This window comes from Sus scrofa, chromosome 1, assembly GCF_054392235.1.
Source record: "Sus scrofa isolate SSC_HxYL_T2T_F1_AM1 chromosome 1, Sscrofa_HxYL_maternal_Yorkshire_Landrace_v2.0, whole genome shotgun sequence".
NCBI classification, from domain to species: domain Eukaryota; kingdom Metazoa; phylum Chordata; class Mammalia; order Artiodactyla; family Suidae; genus Sus; species Sus scrofa.
Genome location: NC_139383.1, coordinates 155,100,026 through 155,122,748, shown reverse-complemented (window position 1 = coordinate 155,122,748; position 22,723 = coordinate 155,100,026). Strand labels below are relative to the sequence as shown.

Genomic DNA, 22,723 nt, shown 5'->3' with positions numbered 1-22,723 from the left:
GGCCGGGTAACAGAGGCCAAGGCCAGAGTCCTTCCTTTAAACAGTACCGACTGGACAGCCCTCCCCAACTGGGCCCCAAACAGTCTGCAGGAGGGAAGCCTGTGTCCACTTGCAGGACGGAGCCCTGCCCACACCCAGGAGCAGCCTCTTGGCAGTCTGGTTGCTCGCTGAAGGAGGACCAGGCATGGAGCCCTGAGGCCACCAGGTGGCACCACTGGCCCAGACCACAGCAGGGCTTGGGTTGGGGAGTTATGGAAGCTGGGGGTTGGAGCTTCTGGGAGGAAGCTGATCCAAGTGTTTGGGGTAGAGGCACAGGACACCCCAGAGAGCTGGACCTGCCTTGCCCCACTGAGGTCTAGAGTTTGCCACCACCTGCTGCCCCCAGGCTTCTGGGTCCATCTGTTCCCTGGCTGGGAAGAGTGTGTGAGAGCATCGCTCTATTCCCCTCACTCCGCCCACTGCCCACTACCTGGGGGCCGAGGCTGTCCATGCCTGGGCTCCGTGGGTTGCAGTCCAGTGTCTTCCCACCAGTTGCAAGCTGCAGTCTCCCATACCCCCATCTGCCCGGCGTCCTGGCATCCCTCCTACCCTGGCTGGGGACAGTCCCGAGCAGACTCTGGGGGAGCCTCCCCCAAGGGGCTGGCATCAGAGGTGCGCACTCAGAGGTGGCCTCTGTGTGTGGGTGAAGGAGGGGAGAGGAAGTTGCCCAGCCCCCAGGACTTTCATTTCTGCAGCTCATCCACACCAGTATCCACCTTAAAGGGGGGGAAAAAGAGACTCTGAGGGGGCCATCATGACCCTTAAGGCCACCTTCCATTTCCTCCAGGTGCTCCACTCTGCTCTCACCAGACTCTTGGATCCCTCACTCACACTAGCAACCAACTTGGGGGAGCCACCACCTGGCATCAGGGTCTGACTCTCCGGGCAGCAGCTCTGTCCCATTCACACCCCTCCCACTGGTCTTTCCCTCAAGCCGTCAAAGACCACCTGGAGCCCCATCCACTCCTGCCTTTGCTCTCAGCTTTCTCTCCCACGGAATTGAGAAACCAAGGCCACCTAAGCACTCAGGACACGGCTGGTACCTCAGGGCTCCTTCCTGCTCCCCTTACCAGACTGTCACCCTCTGCAACTTGACCTGCTTCCCACCGCACCCCACCCATCACAGCAGCCCTTCTCCAGGCCCATCACATTCCCCCAACACCAGGTCTCTGAGACCTCCTCTAGCCGTGAGGCACACAAAAATGCCTGTGCCAGTGTCCACACACGTCTGTATGTTTCATGGGGAAAGGAGCACACGTGTGCACCAGTGGGTCCACATTTAAATCTCTTCTCCTATAAATGTGTCATTGCTTGGAGTTCCTGTCGTGGCACAGTGGAAATGGATCCAACCAGGAACCATGAAGTTGCAGGTTCGATCCGTGGCCTCACTCAGTGGGTTAAGGATCTGGTGTTGCCGTGAGCTGTGGTGTAGGTCACAGATGCAGCTCGGATCCTGCATTGCTGTGGCTGTGGAGTAGGCCAACAGCTGTAGTTCCGATTAGACCCCTAGCCTGGGAACCTCCATATGCTATGGGTATGGCTCTAAAAAGCAATAAATAAATAAATAAATAAATAAATAAATAAATAAATAAATAAATGTCATTGCTTCAAAGCACTCGTGGTTGACTTCAACTTCTTAGCAAGAAGATCACTGCCTCCACCCACCCTGCATTCAAACCCGAAAACAGTGGGACCCTTCCCATTGCTCCAGGCCCCTGACACATCCTGAAGTCCTTTGGTGAAGGAGAATGCCCTTTCCCAGTGTCCATGGAGGAGAGAGAAGTTTTTAAAACCTTAGCCTGGTGACATCATAGGAACAGATCAGTGGCTGCCTCCTGGGGCATCCTGGGTAAGATCTGCCTTTGGGGGGTGTGGGGAGCAGAGGGGTGGAGCTCCCTTCTTCAGTCCCTTTCCGCCTCTTCCAGGCTCAGAAAGATGCTCTCATCCCATTTAAGGAAAGAGTCAAAGTGTTTAGTGACTCTGCAGTATTTTAAACTTCAGAATTACAGCTGATCCTTGAACAAAACGGGAGTTAGGGATGCACACTCTTCATAGTCTAAAAAAAAAAAAAAAATCTGTGTCTACCTTATACTCAGCCCTTCATAGCTACGATTCCTCTGTGTTGCAGTTCAGGATCTGCAGATTCAGGCAACTCGGTCACATGTAGTATCTACTACTGACGAGGTCTACCCTTAAGTGGACCCACGCAGCTCAAACCCGTGTTGTCCAAGAGTCCGCTGTGTTTTCTAGCTTGTGTGGACTGAGGTGGCCGTGAGCAAAAGCAGAAGTGCCTCTCGGTTTGAAACCCTGACATGCGTGAGTGTGAACAACAAAAAAAGTCAGTCAAGGGCTATTTTGGGGAGAACGAAGTTTTTGCTAAAGGACCTTGTTAGAGAGCTCCCTCCATATATTGAACCATGCTTCCATTTTATCTTTTTCTTTTTGGCTGCGCCTACAGCATGTGGAAATTCCCAGACCAGGGATGGAAACTGAGCCACAGCAACAGTGACCAGAACCATAGCAGTGACAATGCCAGACCCTTAACCTACTGAGCCACCAGGGAACTCCTATGGTTCCATTTATCAATAGCTCTTGAAGAACTTACTTCATGAAGCAACATGGAGCTGTGTTCACAGTCTCTGCAAACTTATGGTAATGCCATTGCTTCCATTCCTGCAATGGTGCACAGGACCTCCAGCTGACACTGGGTTTCTGAAGGGCCTGGGATTTATAGCCCCAGTGGGCCTGGGCCCTCGGAAGGAACATCGCGCCTGCGCTTACTTACGTCCTCGGACTCGAACACGTGGCAGATCATCTTGTACTGCTTCCTCCCCTCCTGGGCCCCAGGGGTGGTCTCGATACAGTCCTGAGAGGCCGACCTCGGCATGCGGCGCCTGGCCATCAGCACCACGATGTTTCCGATGTCTGCGATGTAGGAGATGGTGCGCAGGGCGTGGTCCATCATGGTCTCCTGTCGGGGGAGGCACAAGGGCCACGTTATGGGGAGCAAGCCCTTAAAATAGCTGATTTGGGGGTGCTCAACCTTGACACTCCTGATTTTTGGAGCTGGACCTCTGTGCTGGGAGGGCTGTCCTGTGCACTGTAGGACTTTGAACGCATCCCTGGCCTCTACTCACCTTCTTCCCAAGTTGTGACAACCACCAAGGTCTCCAACTGTGGCCAAACATCCAGAGGGACAAAGTCCCCCCTGGGGAGAGCCATTGCCCCAGTGAACAGAGCTTTTAGGGAGGTGATCCACAGTCAAGGTGACCTGCCTTCACCTTAGCTCCAAGGCTTCCAAAGTGACAATTGTGGAGGCCTGATGCTGGGTGGAGCTCTTGGTCCTATGCAGGGAAGCTCAGCAGCCTGTCACATGCTGCGGCCCGCCTGCACCCAATCAGAGGCCATCTGTGGCTTTGGAGAGAGTGCCTTCCCTTCAAGGAGGGAGCCTGGCCCAGATAGCCTGCCACGCAGAGGAGGAAGGCTTCAGAGCTAACATTTTCCAGGGATGGGTTCATCCCAGGGAGCCCAAGCAGCCTAGGCTCAGGCCGGGATGCAGTGACATGGAGGCAGCTCGCCTGACTCTGATCCACAAGTCTTCTCAGCCTTTCAAGCCCTTCGGGCCATGGCAGGTCCATTACTCTTGATGGCTTCTGCCCTGACAGAAATTTCCACTGAGCATGGTGTCCAGGACACCTACCTAACAAGGCTGCACTCAGAGGCTCTAGGAACATAATCAGTTGGTCCTATATACCTTCTTTCTCTTTCCGCAAAAGAAAACTGGGCATTTCAGCAACCCTGCTGCCCTTTTTCCTCACAGAATCCACTTCTGCAGCAGACATGGCCCCACACTAGCCTTCCTGGAGCCGATGAGTTTTCTGGCAAGGCTGTGGAAATGGTTTATCACCACAAGAGCCACCTTCCAAGAAGGGACACAGCAGGGGGTGGCTCTTCAGCATCTCTTGATTTCTGGCCACTTTTAGAAACACCTGCTTCAACCCTCAGGTGTCAGAAATGCCCTTCTGCCCCAGCTCTGAGCTCACACCAATGACAGGGGCCCCTTCCCCACAGATGAAGGCTGTCTGCCACTTGTCTGTAGCATCCTAGGTATCCCCATCTGTTCCCACCTCCCAGACCCTCTGCCGCACTTTTCATCTTTTAGTCAAACCACTTTCCTGCCACCGCTCTCTTCCAATTCATCCTGGACTGCCTCAGAGCACGCTCTCAAGCTACTTACACTGCCCACGACTGGACAAGTCACCCCAAACACCTCAGCCAGGTGGCCAGACCACAGATCATAGAACTTTCCTGACCCAACTTCCCAGCTATGTTCTCCTTACCCCCAGTGATCCCAAAGCCCAAGGAGGGCAGGGCTCGGTCAGTTCATGTGCAGGGAGAGCCATGCCGCCCACCTCCACTAACCCTGTGCCATCTTCCCTCTCCCCACGGCCAGCTGAGAGATTCCAGGACATGCAGGAGGAAGCAGGGAATGGGCTCTCCCACGTGGGGCAGCCAATGAAATGGCAGGTTCCTTGGCCTGCCACCCCCACCAGCCCTGGCCTCCCCCCATACAGAGGGCTCCAACTCAAGACACCATAAGCAAGGAAGTGCCATCAGTATTCCATCATGGAAGGAGGAAAGAGTGATTCCACCAGACCCATTTCCCAACCGTGTGTAAAAACACCCCAAGTTCTCCCTCCCGACTCCAGGTCTATTCACGTAAGGGGGACAGGACCCAGAGGACAGTGGGACTTTGACTGCCAACCCACAGGAGGGCTGCTCCCTGCTAAGCAGTTTTAGGACCAGGTCATCAGCCCTCACGCCCCTCTGTAGGCTCCACCGAGGGGATAGGCAGAAAGGACTCTCCCTGGGCTGGGGAGCAGACCCAGGCAGAGCTGCTCCCCTGAGGAATGAGGACTTCCAAGCAGGGAACCCCATCTGTGCAGATGCACCAGTTATGCTGGGAAGGGGAGGAGATGAACAGAAAGCAAGGCTCAGGGCAGCCGACCACATAAATGCAAAGAGAGGAGAGATTACTGGGCTGGGGCATCCCAATGGGACTGGGGCTTTCCACTGGGAAGCCAGAAATGAAAACATCCTATGAATACCTCGGACAAGCAGAGGTTCAACCAGAGAAGAGGGAGGACCCTAGGCTGACCCTCGGAGACTACAAATGTGGCTGCAAGGACTGTGATGGGCTTGTCTCTCACCAAGTTGAGATGAGTGGATGCGTGTAGAGGGCCCTGTCCTGGTCCATGATGTCATCCTCTCTCTGCCCCTTCCCTGGCCTGGCACAGCTGGCCCACCCTTGGCTGTGTACCTGAGCCCTAGGTGGCCTCTGGCTTTCTTGGGACATCTGACTGAGATCAGGGGAGTGTCCCCTCCGCACCAGATCTGAGTCACCAGAAGCATGTCCCTGGGGCAGTCCACAAAGGGGTCTCTGAGGTCTCCTGTTTATAGAGACTGGGGCACCATGAGGTACCTCCAGCAGACACTGGAGGGTCTTACATGGTCCCCAGGGCAGAAGCTGTGACTCTGGGGGCCCAGCCAGCTCTCTGCAGAGTGTAAGGGCACAGAACTATGGCAGGAGCACTAGAGGTGAAAGGAGAGGAGCCCCAGGCCCTTTGGACAGACAGTAACAGAGCCCTCATTCCGTGGGAATGGGAAGGTGGGAGGTTCATGTTGTTGTGATGTGGCCAAGACTCTGGGAGAGAGCTCAAGAACTGACTTTGAGAAAGCAGAGCTGCAGGAAAAGTTCAGTGGGGCAAAGAGCTAGCATTGTGGCATGGCCCTGCTCTGTACCTGGGAGGTGGGCACCCGGCAGCAGCTGCGTCATGATGTGGCCACAATGCTGTGGCCAGTGGGATGGGAAGCCCATCCAGGTTGAAGTCCAACTTAAACAAGCAGGCAATGGAGATCCTGGCCTCTGGCTTTGTCCATTCTTGTGAGCCAATATCTTATCTGTGGGTCCTGTTCAGCCACCAGAGACTCAAAAGAAGCAAAGGATGGAGTGAAGAGTGGTGGCTGCACAGTGAGCCCTGCTCTCAGCTCCCTCACCAGCCCTCGAGAGACCTAACATGAGGCTTTCCTCTGAGAATCACCCAGGCTCCAACATGTTCAGAAACTTGTCCAAGACCTCAGGTCCTCAGAGATGGGCCCAGCTTTCGGGCCCAGCTTTCAGGCCCAGGGTTGCAGCAACTGAGGGACCATAGGCTGTGCAGAGGCAGGCTGGCACAGCAGGCCTTACGCCGTTCTCAGAACAGCTGCCCGCAGGAGGCCCTTGTCTGGCCTGGGAACCTGGGTCTCAGGAGGGCTTCTGCCATGAGACCTGATGAGAATAGCTCACGATGTGTAAGGCACCCGGCAGGCAGAGTGGTCCAGCCTGAGCCCTACTTACTTTCCAGAGTCTGGACTTTGATGCCCACAGAACAGGTGCCTGTGTAAACAGCCCTGGTGAAGACCTCAGGCGCTGATGCCCTTGAGCTTCCCCAACAGCCTACACTTCACACACACTGTCACAGCTTGTGGCTGGGAACTTAAGCTCATCCTGCGTGACCCCACAGGGGGAGGACTCCAGGTTCCCCTGAGCTCAGCCCCACGCAGCTTCTCCTTCACTGGTTTTGCTCCACATCCTGGTGCGGCAGTAAAGCACAGCCATGAGTATGGCTATATGCCAAATCCTGTGAGGCCTCTTATCAACTTCCTGAACCCAGGGTGGCCTTTGGGACCTTGACAGGCAGTGGATGAAAGATGGGGGCTAGAGAAGTGGGAGGGAGGTACTAATCCAGATGATTTGCCTACAAAAGATCAGGAAACAAAGCCCAAGGCTGTGATGTGTCCTACACCTGACCCATTGGGTGACTCCCTGAGTTCTTGCCAAGTGCAAGGCCCCATGAAGGGGGGCAGAGCAGCTGGACACAAAGATCAATGGAACGAAGCACAGGCCTAGACATGGGGACGGACCTCTGAGGAGGAAGGAGGCCTCTGCTGCCCACAGTGGGATGTGCCAAGGGCCTGGATAGCGGGCTAGGCTGGAAGGGGCTTGGCAGGAGGCATGTCATGGGGCCACTCCAGCTCTAAGACATACCTGCTGCCTCCTCTGTCTCCGAATGTCAAGTCTTCCTGCCCACTGGGCCCGAGAGGTGACAGTCAGCTCAGCCGATACCTAAGAGCCCTCCTGTGCTCCTCTCAGAGCCCAGCCATTTGCACGGTCTATATGCTGAATTGCAAATTCAAAGAAGCAGCTTCAATTCCAGGAGACAGGAAATGAAAAAACACAGGGAGGGAGTTGGGACCCTGAAGTCTACACTGTGCGATGAGGGTGGGGATGGAAAGGGGGCAGGACCCTCTGGTACTGGTCTTGAATAGGAGGCATGTATACATGAACTCTTGGATTTTAAAAACTTATTGTCCAGCTCTGTTCATTTCAAGGGCCCAGGGTCAATGCCCACACACACCCCCGCCCGCAACAATGGGTACAGCCAGCACCTGCGTCTCTGTTTCTGTGCGTCACTCCTCACGGCAAGGAACCAGGGCTCCAAAGAGATGGCTGGTTCCAGGACTGGGGCAGGGAGTGCAAAGGGGGCTCAGAACACCTCACTGTCTCAGGAAGAAGGACATGCTCAGAGACTGAAGGCAGGATGCCAGGATGACACAGGGCTCAGTAGGAGGGTCTCTGGCCACATCTGAGATAATTTGAGCACCAGAAAGAATCACAGTGGTAATGGATTATAACACAAGCTTAAAAAAAAAAAAAAAAATCCATGAGTCCACAGTGAAAAGAGAGAGAGAAAAAGAGGAGAAAAGAAAAAGCAGCTCTTCTGCACAGAAGCACCCGTCAGATGGTAGAAGTCAGAAGCATGACATAATTAGAAAATCACCATTTTGCATTTCCAATGTTGTAATCAACCCCAGCAAGGTCACAGCTGGACGCTAACACCCTCAGGCAAAGGGTGCTGGGGAACCAGCTGCCCACCCGCCTAGTGTCACCACATAGATCACTTGTCCATGGCAAGGAGTGAGGGGACCATCACCCAATGTCTCACCTATCCCCAGAGTAAGGAGGGCCCTCCCCCTCTCTTTCCATGGCTGCCTCCCTCCCTTCCACAGGGCAAGTCTCAGGCAGCAGCCCCACCGGGGCCTTCCCCCCCTCACCCCGCTATCTACCTGAACCCCTCAGCCCAAAACCTCCTCTCTGGCTGAGTGTCTGTTTCCTGTCTCTGCACAATAGCAGGCTCCTGCAGGGATGCAGGTAAAGGAAGGACGACCAGAACTGAGGTCAGACACAACCTGGGCACAGGGTCTACAGGTAGAAAATCTTAGACCCACCCCGCTGGAGCGCCGAGGGCCACCAGGATTCCCCCCTCTAGCTCCATTTCCCAGCCGGCATGCAGAGGCCTCAAGAGGCCGTTCCAGAATCCCAATGGTGCACACACAGGCCCGCCCCCTCGCCTCCCCTTCATCCTGTCTCTTCTTCATCCCTATTGCTGCTGTAGAGACCTGATCCCCAGCTTCACCCCTCCCAGCCCAGGGCTGCTGCCACCCAGCTTGCTCTGCTCCCCAGTAGGAGCTCAGGGGGAACTGTCCCGGGGACAGCCGTCTCACCCCGCCAGAGGGAAATCTGCAGCTCAACCTTGCTCTCCTGGGAGCTCCTGTACGAGATTTTAAATGACCGTCTTCCAAGGCTCACCTGTGTGTCCGCATTTAACACCTTGATCCTCTGGGTGGAGATGAAGAGGTCCACTTCGGTCAGAGTCTGGGCATCCCCCTCAGAATTCTAAGAAAGGATGGTGCAGACTGTTACAAACCTTTAAAAAGAACTAACTCAAACAAAGGCCTGCCGATCTCACTAAGGACCCTGAGCGCCCCTAGAGGGAAAAGCTCCGCGGCAGAAGCAGCCATGGGAGTCTAAAGGCAGGGCTCCTCCGAGCGCATCCTCAGCTAAGTGAGCTCTCGGGGCGTCTGCACAGGGTAGGGGAAGGCGGGAGGGGACCGCTTCCAGGAAGCCAAGCACAAGGGGGGCCGGATGCCTGGGGCTTGTGTCACAGCATGCAAAGTGCAGCCCCTCAACCCCTGGAGAAGCCTTGCCAGACCCAGTGGGTACTCAGGGTCTGTCTCCTGGAGCTACATTCTTGGACTTGAGATTCCAAGGGCCCCCAGGAAAAGAGGAACACGTTTTCAAAGAGTGTGGCTTAGCACATCCGCATTATCTTCTGGTTTAAAGCCACAGTCACGTCAAGCCCCCAGCAGCATCAGTCAGTCTTCCAAAAGCCCTAAAAGAAGCTGGGCCCCGACTGGACCACGTGCTGCCTCTCTCTAGGACCCGGCAGAAGCCGTCCCACAAACACCCGTTTAATCACCTCCTGAGTAGGTGCATCGCACGGCTGCTAGTGATGTGTAAAGGAATGTTCTGGAAGCTGAGTGCACCGCTCCGGGTCTGCCTCAAGCCAGGACTGCCTGTCACAGGTTCTAACATCTGTGGGAACCCCAGTAACTGCTGCACAGTGGTGATGAAATGCCCACTGAAGTGCTTTGGTTTGCCCACTGAAGTAAACAGTCATTTGTGGTCAGTGGGGTGCCCAGAGAAGTGTATCTTTCACTTCAAAGGAGTAGAAATTGTGATTTAATTCCTCACTAGAAAATCCGAAATCAAAATCCCCCTGCTGACTATCCCTTAAGAATTCTGAGTCGCAGAGAGGCCCCAGACTACAAAGACAAATCTGCATTTTTCTTCAGTCTTCAGGGGAAAAGGTCTTTGGGGCCCTTGGTCTACCACAGGGTGACACTGCTTTTAACTGACTATAAACAGAAGGGTCCAAACTGCTGCTGTTGAAAATGGCCTGCAGGACCGTGAAGGAACTACATTCTTCTCGGTTTTTAAGGATCAGGTTCTCGTCTACATCCACAGACTTTTAAAGGTGATATTGTGGGACTGTGCTCAAAATCTTCCTTCCAAAAAGTAAATTGGGCCAGAAGTAGAACAGGTGTGTCTGGACCTTGGTTTTAGGGACACTTTTGGAGGAAACCAGAGTTGTGATACACCTGATGGGAGAACAGGGGCAAACTCAGAGCTGACTTGGGCTCAAGCTGGGGGGAGATGGATGAGGGACAGAGAGGTCGCCCCATCAGCACCCCCTGCTGCAAGAAGGAAGAGGGGTACAGCAGCATAGGCCCTACAGAAGGACCACAAACAATGGGGACCGTAACCCTACAGTCACCAGCAAGTCAGGGGTGTGGGGACACTGCTGGGGACACGGCTCACTTAGGAAAACCCTCCCATTACTGTCTGCCTGGCCAGCTGTGGGCAGGCCAGTGAGGGGGCCCTTGGAATAAGCCTGTGCTGCTCCCTGTCCGAGAGAAGGAGCACCTTTCAGGGAGATCATCAGCTGGCCTTGGCTGGCCGCTGAAGCTGTTCTGAGCTGGGTCTGCCTGCGCCCAACCCCTCAGACGTCTCTTGACCTCAGGTCTGAGGAACAGACTGTGGTCCACACTGCCTTCCTGCTCCAGCTGCCCAGGGGGGCACCAGGTAACTGTGGGCAGGGAGCCACCTCCTTTAGGGGAAGCAAGCCCCGTCCGCTCTGCCTGGAGGCACTCAGCAGAGAGCCTGAGCAGAGAGAGATGCTCAAGTTCCTTCCTCTCCTGCAGCTGGAGGAATCAAAGGAGAGGCTGCTGGGCAAAAAGCAAACATCAGAGGGAGACCCCAGACAGATCCTCTGACCACACCGCCAGAAGGCGGGGTTCCAGGAGGGCACATCCAGACTAACTCTACTGTTTAAGCAACAAGCCGGGGCCAAGCCAGCCCCTCAGACACCAAGGACTGGCTATTTCTTACATCAGGACAATGGTTAGAATATGCTCAGTGTTTACTAAATGATGAGGCTGATGAACAAAGAGCTAGGTTAACCGGAGATTTTTAAAAGTCTCCCCATGCTCCAGAAACTTCTCAAGAAAAAGCACCTCCTGGGAAAACTGAGCTTCTCATCGTCCTGATCCAGTAAATTAAACTTAATGAGTCTTTAAATATCAGAACGATTTAATTAATTCTGTACAGGGGGCCTAGGCATGAAATGCATCACACAGTCACATCAAATGCTGCATTTAAAAATGTCTACACACAACAGCAACATCACGGCAGCAGCCATGCTCTAGCTCATGGAGACTCAAAAAAGAAAAATGAAAAAGGGCAATGAGTAAATGCTTTTGTAAGTGGGCGGTTAAAAAAAAGTGTGATTTCATTCAAAAGTCTGGCATTGGCGAAGCGGAAAAAAAGTTTGCTACATCATTTCTGTTCCTAGCCTCCCCCCGCAACGGCACAAGGCACGCCACAGAAACACAAGCACACCCCCACACCCTACACACCGCTTTCTTCTTGATTTTAGCAGCCTTTTGCATCCTCTGAGCAGCGTGAAAGAGAAAAAAAAAAACAGATGGGCACAAAGAGAAGGAAGGCACAGGAGGGCTCTTTCCATCCCACGGTCAAGACCCCAGGGGCAGCTCCCAGCCCATGGAGCACACAGGGTGATCAGAAGCATGTGGAATTACTGACCCCACCCGGGGCAACAAGGGCACCACTGAGGATGGAGAAGAGGCTGAGTGGTTGGAGCTGGGCTGGGGTCTGACGGGTGGGGAGGGCCCAGGGCTTGCTTCCCTTTCCCTCAACCACTGCACTGGGCTCAAGCCTCGAACCCCCTTTCCCTTTGCCAAAGCGATGACAGTAGGGTGAGGGGGCCAGCTGACATCCTTCCTCCCCCTCCCCCCATGTGGCCCAGAGGGGCACCTCCTTAGACCACCACACCCCTCCTTGCTGACCTGTTGGCTTTGCTGACTCGCTTTGTCCTCCCACTGCCCCGCCGCACCCACCCTTCCAAACAAGAGCTGTAAGTACCAAAGGGTTTTACTTGAGGTCAGGAATTTACATAAAACATATAATTTCTTTGTTTCCCCTTCTGTAGGCCCTTTGGCACTAAAGATATACAGACTATCAACATGGGATGGGAGGCTCCATACATACATGTTTTGGGTCTGGAATGCTTCTGAAGAGTCATATTTTAACAGTTGCATTTGGGGGTGGGGGCAGTGGCAGTTCCTCATTAATGAGCTTCATCCTCTGCGCCCCAGGCTATAGGGTCAGAGCTGGACAGAGGTCCTGTGTCACCCACTCGGCTCCAGTGGCCCCTGAACTGAACCAAGGTGCTCCTGGGCTGCCCCTACCTTGACCCGGCTGACAGCCTCCTGCGCCTGCATCATCCTGATGTTTTTGGAAGGGTTCCGCTCCGAAAGCAGCTGTGTCGACCCCAGGTAGTTGGCAGCAAAGATGATCCCATCAATGAGGTCTTCTGGCTCACAGGGCCCTGGAACTGAAGGGGGCACAGTTATCAGATTCCTGGACGACAAACGAACCAGGCATCAGGGACATCGCCTTTGTCTGCAGCCAGCAGAGGAAGCTGGGCTCCTGCCCCGTGATTCCACGGCACACTCTGCCAGTAACTGCACAAAATCAACACCCAGGCCAGGAAACTGCATGCACAGTATTAGGAGGGCAGTTCTGGGGCTCCAGGCAGCTGTCACTCAAGGCACTTGGGCTTCCAGGGGGACAGGCACGTGCTGCAATCCCAGAGGCACCCGTTCCCAAACATTTCCATGCCTGCTCCAGGGTCCTCTGGGAGCTCTGGAGGCAAATGCCCGCTGCCCTCCAGTCCTCTGCTTCTGTGCAGAGGGCTCTGCCTGCAGCCCCCTCACAAGGCCTTTCTGGCCCCTCCCATTCAATGCACCCCAGGTCCAGGCTAGGCGACATATTCCCTGCTCCATCTACTGCCTTGGAAGGTTCCATCTCCGTTCTGTTTAATATGGGAACCACTGGCCTCTGGTGGCTTTGGAATTATTGAACTGTGGTGAATGCAACATAGGAACTGAATTTTAGAATGTTACGCAATCCTAATTAATTGGCATAAATAGCCACATGTGACTACAGGTGATTCCTGTACTGGACAGACCACTGTAGGGTAGGGTCAGCAAACCTTTTCTGTAAAAGGCCAGATGCAAATGATCTTAGGCAGTGCAGTCTCTGTGCAACTAGCCACTTCTGCACCTGGAGCACAAGAGCAGGCCCAAATGTGTGTACCTGTGCAGGTCTAGCTGTGGGCCAGCAAAGCTTCAGACACAAAATCAAGTGGCCAGGGATGTGGCCCCAAGTCCACAGTCTGCCAGCCTGGGGGTCATCACTCAGCCTTCCTCTGAGGCCCATGACCACTTTTTCTTCACTGCTTGCCTCCTCCTTCCCACTGCATACCTCCAGCCAGAGTTCTTTTCTCAGAACCTTGGCCCTGGCCCTCAGGCTCCCTTCCTTCCTGAGCTGGCCTGCCTGGAGCCTCTCCAGTGTCCACAGCTGGATATGCTGTGGTTCCCTGGCCCTTAGGGCCAGCAGTCTCCTCCTGATCCTCCCCTTGGCCAGGGTCCTGTGGTCTCACCTTTGACCTACTGTTTCTGAAATCATCTACCTGCCCAGCATGGATGCCACTGTCCACCAGGTCAATCCCACCTGCTCCATGCCCTCAGCTCTCGCACCCCACATCCCCAAGGGATTCGGCAACACTCCACCCATGCTTCCTCTGGGCCTGCGGCTGGAAAAAGCCCCCAGCAAGGCAAAGTGGTTCCATTACAAATTCATGGCCTTAAATGCCCTCAGAACCCCTTGGTGACCCTCATGGGCTCCTCTGGGAAGCTCTTTCCCCCCCCTCCCCCCCCTCCCCCGCCGCTGTGCAGGGCTCTTTCATACCTTTGTCCAATCCTCTTGAACTTCCGGCTGCCCCTCCCTCTCTGTCCTTGACGGCATCACCTTTTGCTCTCAAATATGCCCATGCCCCCAGGGGCATCTGACCAGCCCTCCTTCTGCTTTCCTGTGCAGCAGTGGGGCCCCCACAGGGATCTAAGGATCCCCTGCAACTCCATCCCTTCCCCTCCCTCCGTGCACTGAACAGAGTCCTATTTGGATCTCCCTGCAGCTTTTGAACATCCCCAGTCTCCCCCCACAGGGTTAAACCCTCCCTCACCACATCCCTGCCTCCAGGTGGGCCCCTCTCTCCTCCCTCTTGAAGCCAAGTGTCTAGAAAGGCCTGCCTGTCTGTGCCCATACTCCTTCCTCAGCATGTCTCGGCCTGGCTGCTATCCTCACTGCTCTGTGGACACCACAGTGCCAACAGCACCTGTAACGTCTGTGCCCTCCCATCCAGTAGGCCCTTCTGGTCATCATTTCACCACTGCCTCCTTCCTGAGCACGTGTCCTTGGCTATGGTCTCCTCCTCCCTCTACGGCCATTCCATCAGGGTGGAGACCCAGCCATTGAATGCTGACATCCTTGGGATTTGGCTGCAGAAACGCCTCTCATCTGCCCACTCTCCCTGCGACACAGATGCCACAGATGCCATAGCTTCTGTGGTCCCCTACTTGCAGAGGACACCTTAGCTGTCTGAAGCCCAGCCCCACATACTCAACAGCCTGCTTGTGGCTCCCCTGGGAGGCCCCACAGGGATGTCCATCTTAACACGCCCAAAGTAAACCCCCACTCCCCTCCACACCAACCCAGGCACTGCCACCGCCCTTATCTCGGACAGTGACAATACCCTCTCCCAGCTACACAGGCCTTCACCCCATATACCCCCAGCCCGAGTCCAGTCCATTCTGCCACCAAACCTAACTGGAGTCTGTCCACTTCCCCCCAGTTCTGTCACCACCATCACCCCACTTCAGTCTGGATAATTAGAGTCACCTTCAACTAGCCCATGTGAATCACAATGGCCCACATGTGCGTGTGCCCCCCAAATACATACGTTAGATCCTAACCCCCAACGTAACAGGTAATGAGAGGTGGGGTCTTTAGGAGGTGACTAGGTCATGGGGGTGGAGCCCTCCTGAATGGGATTAGCGCCCTACTGAAAGAGACCCCAAAGAGCCAGCAAGCTCTCTCTCCACCGTGTGAGGACACAGCAAGAAGGCGGCCATCTACACCCCAGGAGAGGGCCCTCACCAGAAGCTGACCACACCAGCCACTGACCTTGGGCCTCCAGCCTCTAGAAATGGGAAAAACACATTTCTGTTGTTTCTAAGCCCCCCAGCCTATGATTCTCTGTTACAGCCACTAGCACTAAGACCTGGGTCTACGTCCATGCTGCTGAGAGGGCCCTTCTAGACTAGAAACCTGATCCTTTTCCCTCCCTTGCTGTGAGCCTCTCAGGACCTCCCCTGCCCTCAGGATAGGGGTTCCCACCCTCACCTGGGGTTCCCACTCTTAGGTGTATGCATGTGGGGGTGGGAAAGCTTCCCTGGCCTGTTACCCCATCATCCCAGAACTCTACACACTGGGGTCCCAGCTCCTGCCCACATCCCCATCCCTGCTCCCGGGGCTCAGTGGGGGACATACTGAGCAGACTGTCACCCCGAGAATGAAGATGCAGCTTCAACGAAACAACCTCAGGCTGATACTGGGTTCGGGGCAGGTTTCTACACTTACTCTCTGAAATGTTCATTCTCTTTAAACCTCGGGAGAAGATACAGCATCTATCCAGAATTCCCCAGGGGGAAACCTACGCATTATACTTTCAATCCAACAAACCAGATCCATGGACTTGAGATTAAAGCTCCAAAATTGGTCATAACCTTTGCTGTTAGCCTTGAGGACTTACATCTAGGGCCCTCGCAGCAGACCTACACTCGGGGAAACCACAGATGCAAAAAAGCAGCGACCATCTCTTCACACCAGAGCCGAAGCTCCTGCTGATTTTATACAGCGCTTTAGAACCAGGCAAAGTATTCCAAAATTTAAAAGAAACCCAACATTAGCAATGATGGGCCCTGGCATGTCCCAGCTCAAGAATGCCCCAGGTCAGCTCCTGTCCCAATGGCACAGATTTAGAGGGTGCTAGCATCATGAGGCCACTGCCTGGGGATCCCTTTCTCCCCACTGACCCTGGAGTCCTCCCCCCACAGCCCCACCCCCACCCCGGGATGCAGCTCCTTCCCTGGGTGCTTGAGTGGCTTCCTCCAGGAATCTTGCTTTTTTTGTCTTTTTGTCTTTTTAGGGTGGGACCCGTGGCATATGGAGGTTTCCAGGCTAGAGCTACAATAGGAGCTGTAGCTGCTGGCCTACACCACAGCCACAGAAATGCCAGATCCGAGCCACATCTGGGACCTCCACCACAGCTCACAGCAAGGCCGGATCCTTAGCCCACTTAGGAAGGCCAGGGATCGAACCCGCATCCTCCTGGATACTAGTCGGGTTCATTAACCGCTGAGCCACGACAGGAACTCCCCTCCAGGAACCTGATAGTTCTTGTGGACCCTCAACCAGACCCTCAGGGAAGCAGTCCCAAGACCCCAGCCCTCGGCCCCCAGCCTTGCCTGCACGAGTCACTGACCCTGTCCCACAAACGGACACACACCAACTTCCACATTCTGCTGGCAAAGACTTTCTACAAGTGTGAAACCCTGGAGTCCTCACTCAGCCCATCTCTGTCATCTGAGTCTAGAGGAAAGCAGCATCCCCTGCTGTGAGGGGGCAGGGGTGCCCTTCAAGAGCCTTGGGTCCAACAGAGGGAGAGGTGAGGCTAGGTGGAGGGGCAGCGCTGCCCTCAGCATGGCCTCCCTACTGCGTGCATCTCTCGAGGAAGGTTCTTCCCAGGCAGCGGACCTGGCTGGATCTGGAGAAGGTCAAAGGGAGGGAGGGAGGGGGTGGGGGAAGGAGGGGCAGGGGTCCTCCAGGCACCCTAGCTTCTGGCAGGTTTATCATCTCACCCTTTCAGTGTTTTGTTTTTTAAAGGCAACACAAGAAAAGCACAAGGCCTAGGAAGAAATGTTCAAATCAAGGGTTTCATATCCTATTTTCACTGTCTTCTTACCCAAAGGTCAGGGCCAGCCACAGCTCCTCTGTCCATCCCCTCACCCACATTTCTCTGGCCACCCACTCTGACCTCCAGGTCAGCATGGGTTCTGATAAGACAGCACAACCCCCCTCCCCCCCCGCTGCCCACAGGTCCGGGCAATAGGACGTCACCTACAGGACTCTCAGGGACCCTCCCAGCCCCTCACCTCCCTGAAAGCCCATAGTGGGTCAGGCGTATCATGCCCCCACGCACAGGTGCACATGTGCACACATGAATGTCAGTGCAGCATCTTTCTGGGGACTGTGATCATGGCTCTGGACTTGTGCACCTAAGGACAGCTCTGAGGTGAAGTGCCCACGGGCACAGCCATGCCCACAGATCCAATGTGGCCCTTTCTGGGGCAGAGCAGGAAGAAATGATTTCTGCGGGCAGGTACTCCAAATTATTAAAGTCATAAAGCACCATCATCACCAAGCCCAGCACAGACTGGAGAGAGATCAGCTTCAAGGCAGCACTGACACACCAGGCCCTCTGTAGGGCAGCTCTGCTCTGGGCCCAGTTTCCTCACCCCTTGTGGGGCGAGCAACAGGGGAGCCTGCCACTGTGCTCAGCCTCTCAGAGAACACAGGACAGGAAAAGTCCCACTCCAGAGCCCATGAATCCCCAGGCCACTGACCCTGGCACCCACTCACCCCAGGCCCAGGGCTCAGTGAGGCAGGGCCAGGGCTTAGCAGTGTCCTAGGAGCAGAGATGGGCTCTATCCACATGCGTGTTATGGGCATGAGTATTTTAAAACTGAAAAAAGCAGGGGGAATCATGCCAGGTGGGGGTGGGAAATGCGACTCCCCCCCTCAACGCTGCAGCGCAAGGAAGGCACCCACTCCCTCCTGCCCGTCCATGTCGAGGGTGAAGCTGACCCCTACAGGGCTCCACGGCCAGGATCAAATCAGACTGCTCCTTCCATCTCAGGTGTCCTTGCTCTGGAGATGAGCAATCTTCTCCCAGCTGGGCAGAGCTTGAGGGGCCAGGGGAAGGGATGGGGGAATGGGACGGGGAAGCAGCAGGGCAGGAGGGGGGCACTGGCAGGGAAGCCTTCCCTATCCATCCATAGCAGCCATGGTCCACATGTGGGCAAGCTGGGGCCTATTACCAGCCAGGTAGAGGCAGAAGCCACCCTCAACAGAGGGAACAGGGTGTCCAGCACAAGCCAGCAGCCTCCACCCTGCACTTCTGCCTTTACCATCTCATGCCATTGTTCGCTAATGTGGTTGCAGGGTTCTTCTTTGGCAGAGAGTCACCTGCCAAACCCTCCCAAGTCACTCGCCCTCCCTGCAGTAACCACTAGTGACCATTAGATGACATCACTCTGTTCTAGAAGGTCCGGGTGGTCCCAGAAGCTCTGGGATAACCACCCACCCCACATCTGAGCCAGTGCCCAGGACCCTGTGCTCAGAAAGTGTCCCCAGGCCCTGTCTGGGGGGGGGGGGTCAGATGGCACTCTGTGCCCCCTCATCCAAGGTGGGGTAGGCTTCCTAAGGCTCTGTCTTCTAACGATCCCCTGGCCAGTTCCCCAAGGTGGCCTTGGTCAGCTCCCCAGACCTTTCCAGTCTTGCTCCATGCCCCAGAGTAAGACTATTAAAGGCTACCCCAACTCCACCAGAGGGGCACAGAGTCATGCTGTGAAGGGCACACCATCCAAGGCAGTGGGGTCCACCACCTGCACCTACAGATACCTGCTTCCTGGGGCCAGGCCAGTGGAGAACTGGGGCCTTTGTTGCAATTCCAGCAAATGCCCCTCCACTGGGGGTCCTTGTCACTCCTGCCTTGCTCTTTCTTCAAATAAGAACTACTACTGTCTCCAGCACCCACCTGCCACTAAGATCCCTCTCTGTCCCACATGCATTGGAAAGTGAGTATGGGGGCGGGGGTAAGTTCAGCTTCACAGGCATGGCTCTGGATTCCAATCACAGCAGAACCAAGGATCAAACAGCTGTATTCTCAGACCAAAGCAGCTGGCCTTGCATGTTTGAGTATGAACTGTTCTTGTTTGGCTCAACTCTTGAACGAACTCTAAGCTGAGACCACCAGAGGGAGACAGAACAACAAAGGAACAAGAGAGAGGTTTAAAGGAGATTCTGTTTCCCCAGAGAGAGGTTTTTTCTATTGATTTTCCTTGTTTGGCATATATGTGCATACATGGATCAGTGTCCTGCATAGCTTGGGCAAAAAGAATAAGGTGCTCAGGGTTTTCCCTGTTGGAGGAAGCTTTCGTCTGAAATACTGGTTGGAGAACCAGAGGCCCCACTGGCTTCTCTGAACAAGGAAGGGATGGGAGGTCCCCAGAGCTGCACCTTGGACCTCCCACCCTGCTACCTTTGGGGGGATTATCTTGCAAGTGGGTGGTGAGGCTTCTAGCCAGTGGCCTGGCACCAGGTTGTCTCCTTCACCTGTGCCTGCTGCTCCCTGGGGGCTTGGAGGGGGCAGCCGGGTGAGTCAGAGGGCAGCTGATAGGACTGTGGGTGTCAGAAAGCCAAGTGCTGCCTCCATCCCAACACGCCAGACCCCTCCAGCCCTCAGCAAGCCTCGGTGTCCTGATTTTACAAATAAGGATGGTCTATGTGGCATCAAATAATCTGACCCAAGATCACAGTCATTGACTCAGGTACAAAGCATTTCTAAACTCGTATACATAAGGCCCTGTGCTGTTACAGAAGACATGGAGCCCATGGGCTGACGGTCCCATAGTCACAAAATAACTGCACCAGGATAGCCCATAGTGAGTGCATGGAGGCAGGACAGTACCTGGGGAGGAGAAGCAGGGAAGTGCACCCTCTGCTCTCTAGGGAGAGCTGGAGCGGCTGCCCTCTGGCCTGAGCTTTGGAGCACAAAAGGGAATCAACAGCCATAGGCAGAGAGGAGGAGAGAGCTTCTTAGGCTGAAGCAAGAGCAGGTGCAAAGGCCCTGGGATAGCAGGGAGAGGTGCACATGGCTTGGTGCAGGGGACAGGCTAGTAGTTAGACGAAGTGCTAGCCAGATGTGAGAACCCTGGGGCCACACCCAGGATGGTCACTAGAGGGGGAGGGAGGGAGCCCAACCTCCTTGCCTTTAGCAAATAACTCAGGCTGCAGAGAAGAAAACAACAGAGGGGAGAGAGAGAGAGCGGCAGGGGCTCCTGCAGGAGTCCCAGCAAGCAATGGTGATGATGATGATGGTGATGGTGATGATGGCAGCGATAAAGATAATGAGGAAGATGACAGTGACGGTAATGGCAATGGTGTGGAACAGGGTGATGACAGGGACAGACAGACAGTGACAGATCGATTCCCCTAGAGGTTCCATCAGTAGGACCTGGAGGGTCCCGAAGGAGGAGGACAGGACAGCTGGCTGCAGGGCTGGATGGACCGAGTTGCTGCTCACTGAGGAGGAGCTCTGAGAGAGATCTGAGATCGGGGGTGGATTCTGGGCAAGTTTGGTGGCAGGAGCCCAGAGTCCCATGAAGAAGCTCAGGAGGCAGCTGGACTCAGGAGCCCCGGGGAAATGCATGCCAAGCGAAGCCAAAGGGATAGAAGAATCAAGGGGAGGAGGGGGCCAGGTAGAGGCAGGGCTCTGTTGAGCTCCCACACTCTCCACCCAGGCAGTGGAAGAGGAAATGGCAGAGAGGGATGGACAGACAGAGAAGGTGGAGGGAGGAAGGGAGGGAAAGAAGGATGGTAGAAAAGCAGGCATCCCCAGCTGGGACCACACTGGTGGGAGGAAAGGCCCTGGTGCTCAATGGCAGAGGGATGAGGAAGCCAGCAAGTGACCTTGGGGGCAGATGGATGAGAGTGAGGGAGGCGCAGAGGAGGCAGCCAGTCCCAAATCCCAGTTGAGAAGAGGAAGAAGGGAGAGTGGGGGCGTGGATGGATGCAGGGCGCATTCAGACGTAGCCAGAGTAACAGATACTGTGGAAGAAGATGTTAGATTGGGTGGATCCAAGGCGAAGAGGGGCACCTGCCTTGACTGGGAGGAAGGTCACAGCCCTGATTGGACGGGCGGGAAGGAGCATGGAGGCCACATCTAGGCAGCACACAGACTGTGGAAGAGCTGGCCTGGGAAGGGATCTGGAACTGGCACAGGGAAAGGAAGCAGGAGGGAGGGACAGACTGGGCCTCAGACCTGGGTGTGGGGTCCTGGCCCTGGGAGGGCTCTGCCTGCCCCCACTGCCTCTCCAGCCTCACCAGCCTGTCCCAGAGCCAGATGCCCCAACATGGCCATGGACTGTGCCTCCGAGAAGCTGCTAAAGGTTAAAGGTGACCCTGTGAGGCTGATGTAAAGGAGAAGACTGTCTGAAAAGTAGACCCCTAGGGCACGTGAGGGGAGAGGCCACACCTGGGTCTGCAGGCAGGCTGGGGAATCACTAAGAAAAAGTCTGAGGGCCCCACAGTGTGGACCATTAGACACTGGACCGAGAGAAAGTGCCTGGCCACTGGGAGGAAGTGACTCAAAAACAGGGAGTTGAGGAAGGAAGTCAAAGCCAGGCCCAATGAGTGCATAAATCTGCCCAAGATAGGTTTTATGCAAAAACTTCTTGTACTTGGGAGAATTCCTTCTCAGAAAAAGCATAATGAATATAAAAACTGGCAAAAATAGGAAAAAGCATATGCATGAGGCTGTTTGCTGTAGCACAATTTGTAATAGCAAAAAAAACTGGCAACCATCTAAGTGCTCCTGCACAGGGGACAGCTATCTGCACAGGAGTGGGGTCGGCGGGGGGGTGGGCGGGTGTGTCTCTGGAGCAGCAGAGTCCTCCATACACTGCCCTGCATGGGGTGGCACTTCAGCATCACCACCGGGTTTTAGGGTTAAGTGAAAAAAGCAAGACAGAGAAAAGAGTGTTTAACTCCTTACCTAAGAAAGGGGAAGATGTGGTTATAATGAAAATACGTGAAGTGTTAAAAATGCTTATCTGTAGTGGAAGGAAAGGGTTCGGGGAGGGGTGATAGGGAAAGAAACTTGATTTCTTTGCATATACCCTGTTCCGTATATTTGACGTTGTGTATTTTATAATTACATAATGACTGAATTTTAAAAAGCAAATTCCTAAGAATTAAAAGAAAAATGAATCTAAATATGTATGCAGTGATGACCTAATCACAAAGAGAACTATTCTGAATGACTGCCAAACAAAATGATTTGCTGGTACATCCCCCGTGGGCTAAACTCTAAAGACAAAAGTCAATGCAAATAAATCCTTACTGTATAATCCTATGTCCTTGATGACATTGATATTGTGGCTGCTGTATGATCAGTGGAATAAAACAGTGACACTGGCATGGCTATTCTTTTTTTTTTTTTTTTTTTCTTTTTCAAGCCACACCCATGGTGCATGGAGGGTTCCCAGGCTAGGGGGCAAATCAGAGCTGTAGCTGCTGGCCTACACCACAGCCAAAGCAAAGCAGGATCTGAGCCGTGTCTGCAACCTACACCACAGCTCATGGCAAGGCTGGATCCTTAACCCACTGAGCAAGGCCAGGGATTGAACCCGCAACCTCATGGTTCCTAGTCAGGTTCTTTAACCACTGACCAACAAAGGGAACTTCTGGTATTGCTATTCTGTGCAAAATTATGTTGGTAGCCTTGAGATCAGGGATTTGGGGCACAGGAAAAGGTAAAAATGTAAAAAACCCTATAGTCCTAGCAAAGGGTCAGGATGAATCATGATGTATTACAATTTTTTTTTTTTGTCTTTTGTCATTTTAGGGCCACACCTGCAGCATATGGAGGTTCCCAGGCTAGGGGTCAAATCGGAGCTGTTGCTGCCAGCCTACACC

The 22,723-nt window shown here is 54.4% G+C and overlaps 1 protein-coding gene across 27 annotated transcripts in view; it reads right to left on the bottom strand.

The window, feature by feature from the left end:
• Window positions 1-22,723, bottom strand: part of APBA2 (amyloid beta precursor protein binding family A member 2) — a 243,651-nt gene that overhangs the window by 13,736 nt on the left and 207,192 nt on the right. For 15 of the 27 annotated variants that reach the window (XM_084976673.1, XM_084976632.1, XM_084976662.1 and 12 more), the window contains 3 exons: window positions 12,250-12,395; window positions 8,729-8,815; window positions 2,825-3,010 (listed from right to left, as the gene is read on the bottom strand). In XM_084976673.1, coding sequence (XP_084832799.1) covers window positions 2,825-3,010; window positions 8,729-8,815; window positions 12,250-12,395 — 419 coding nt within the window. Of the gene's footprint in view, window positions 1-2,824; window positions 3,011-8,728; window positions 8,816-11,397; window positions 11,434-12,249; window positions 12,396-22,723 lie in introns of all 27 variants that reach the window. The other 12 variants (XM_084976612.1, XM_084976564.1, XM_084976586.1 and 9 more) reach the window with 1 other exon arrangement.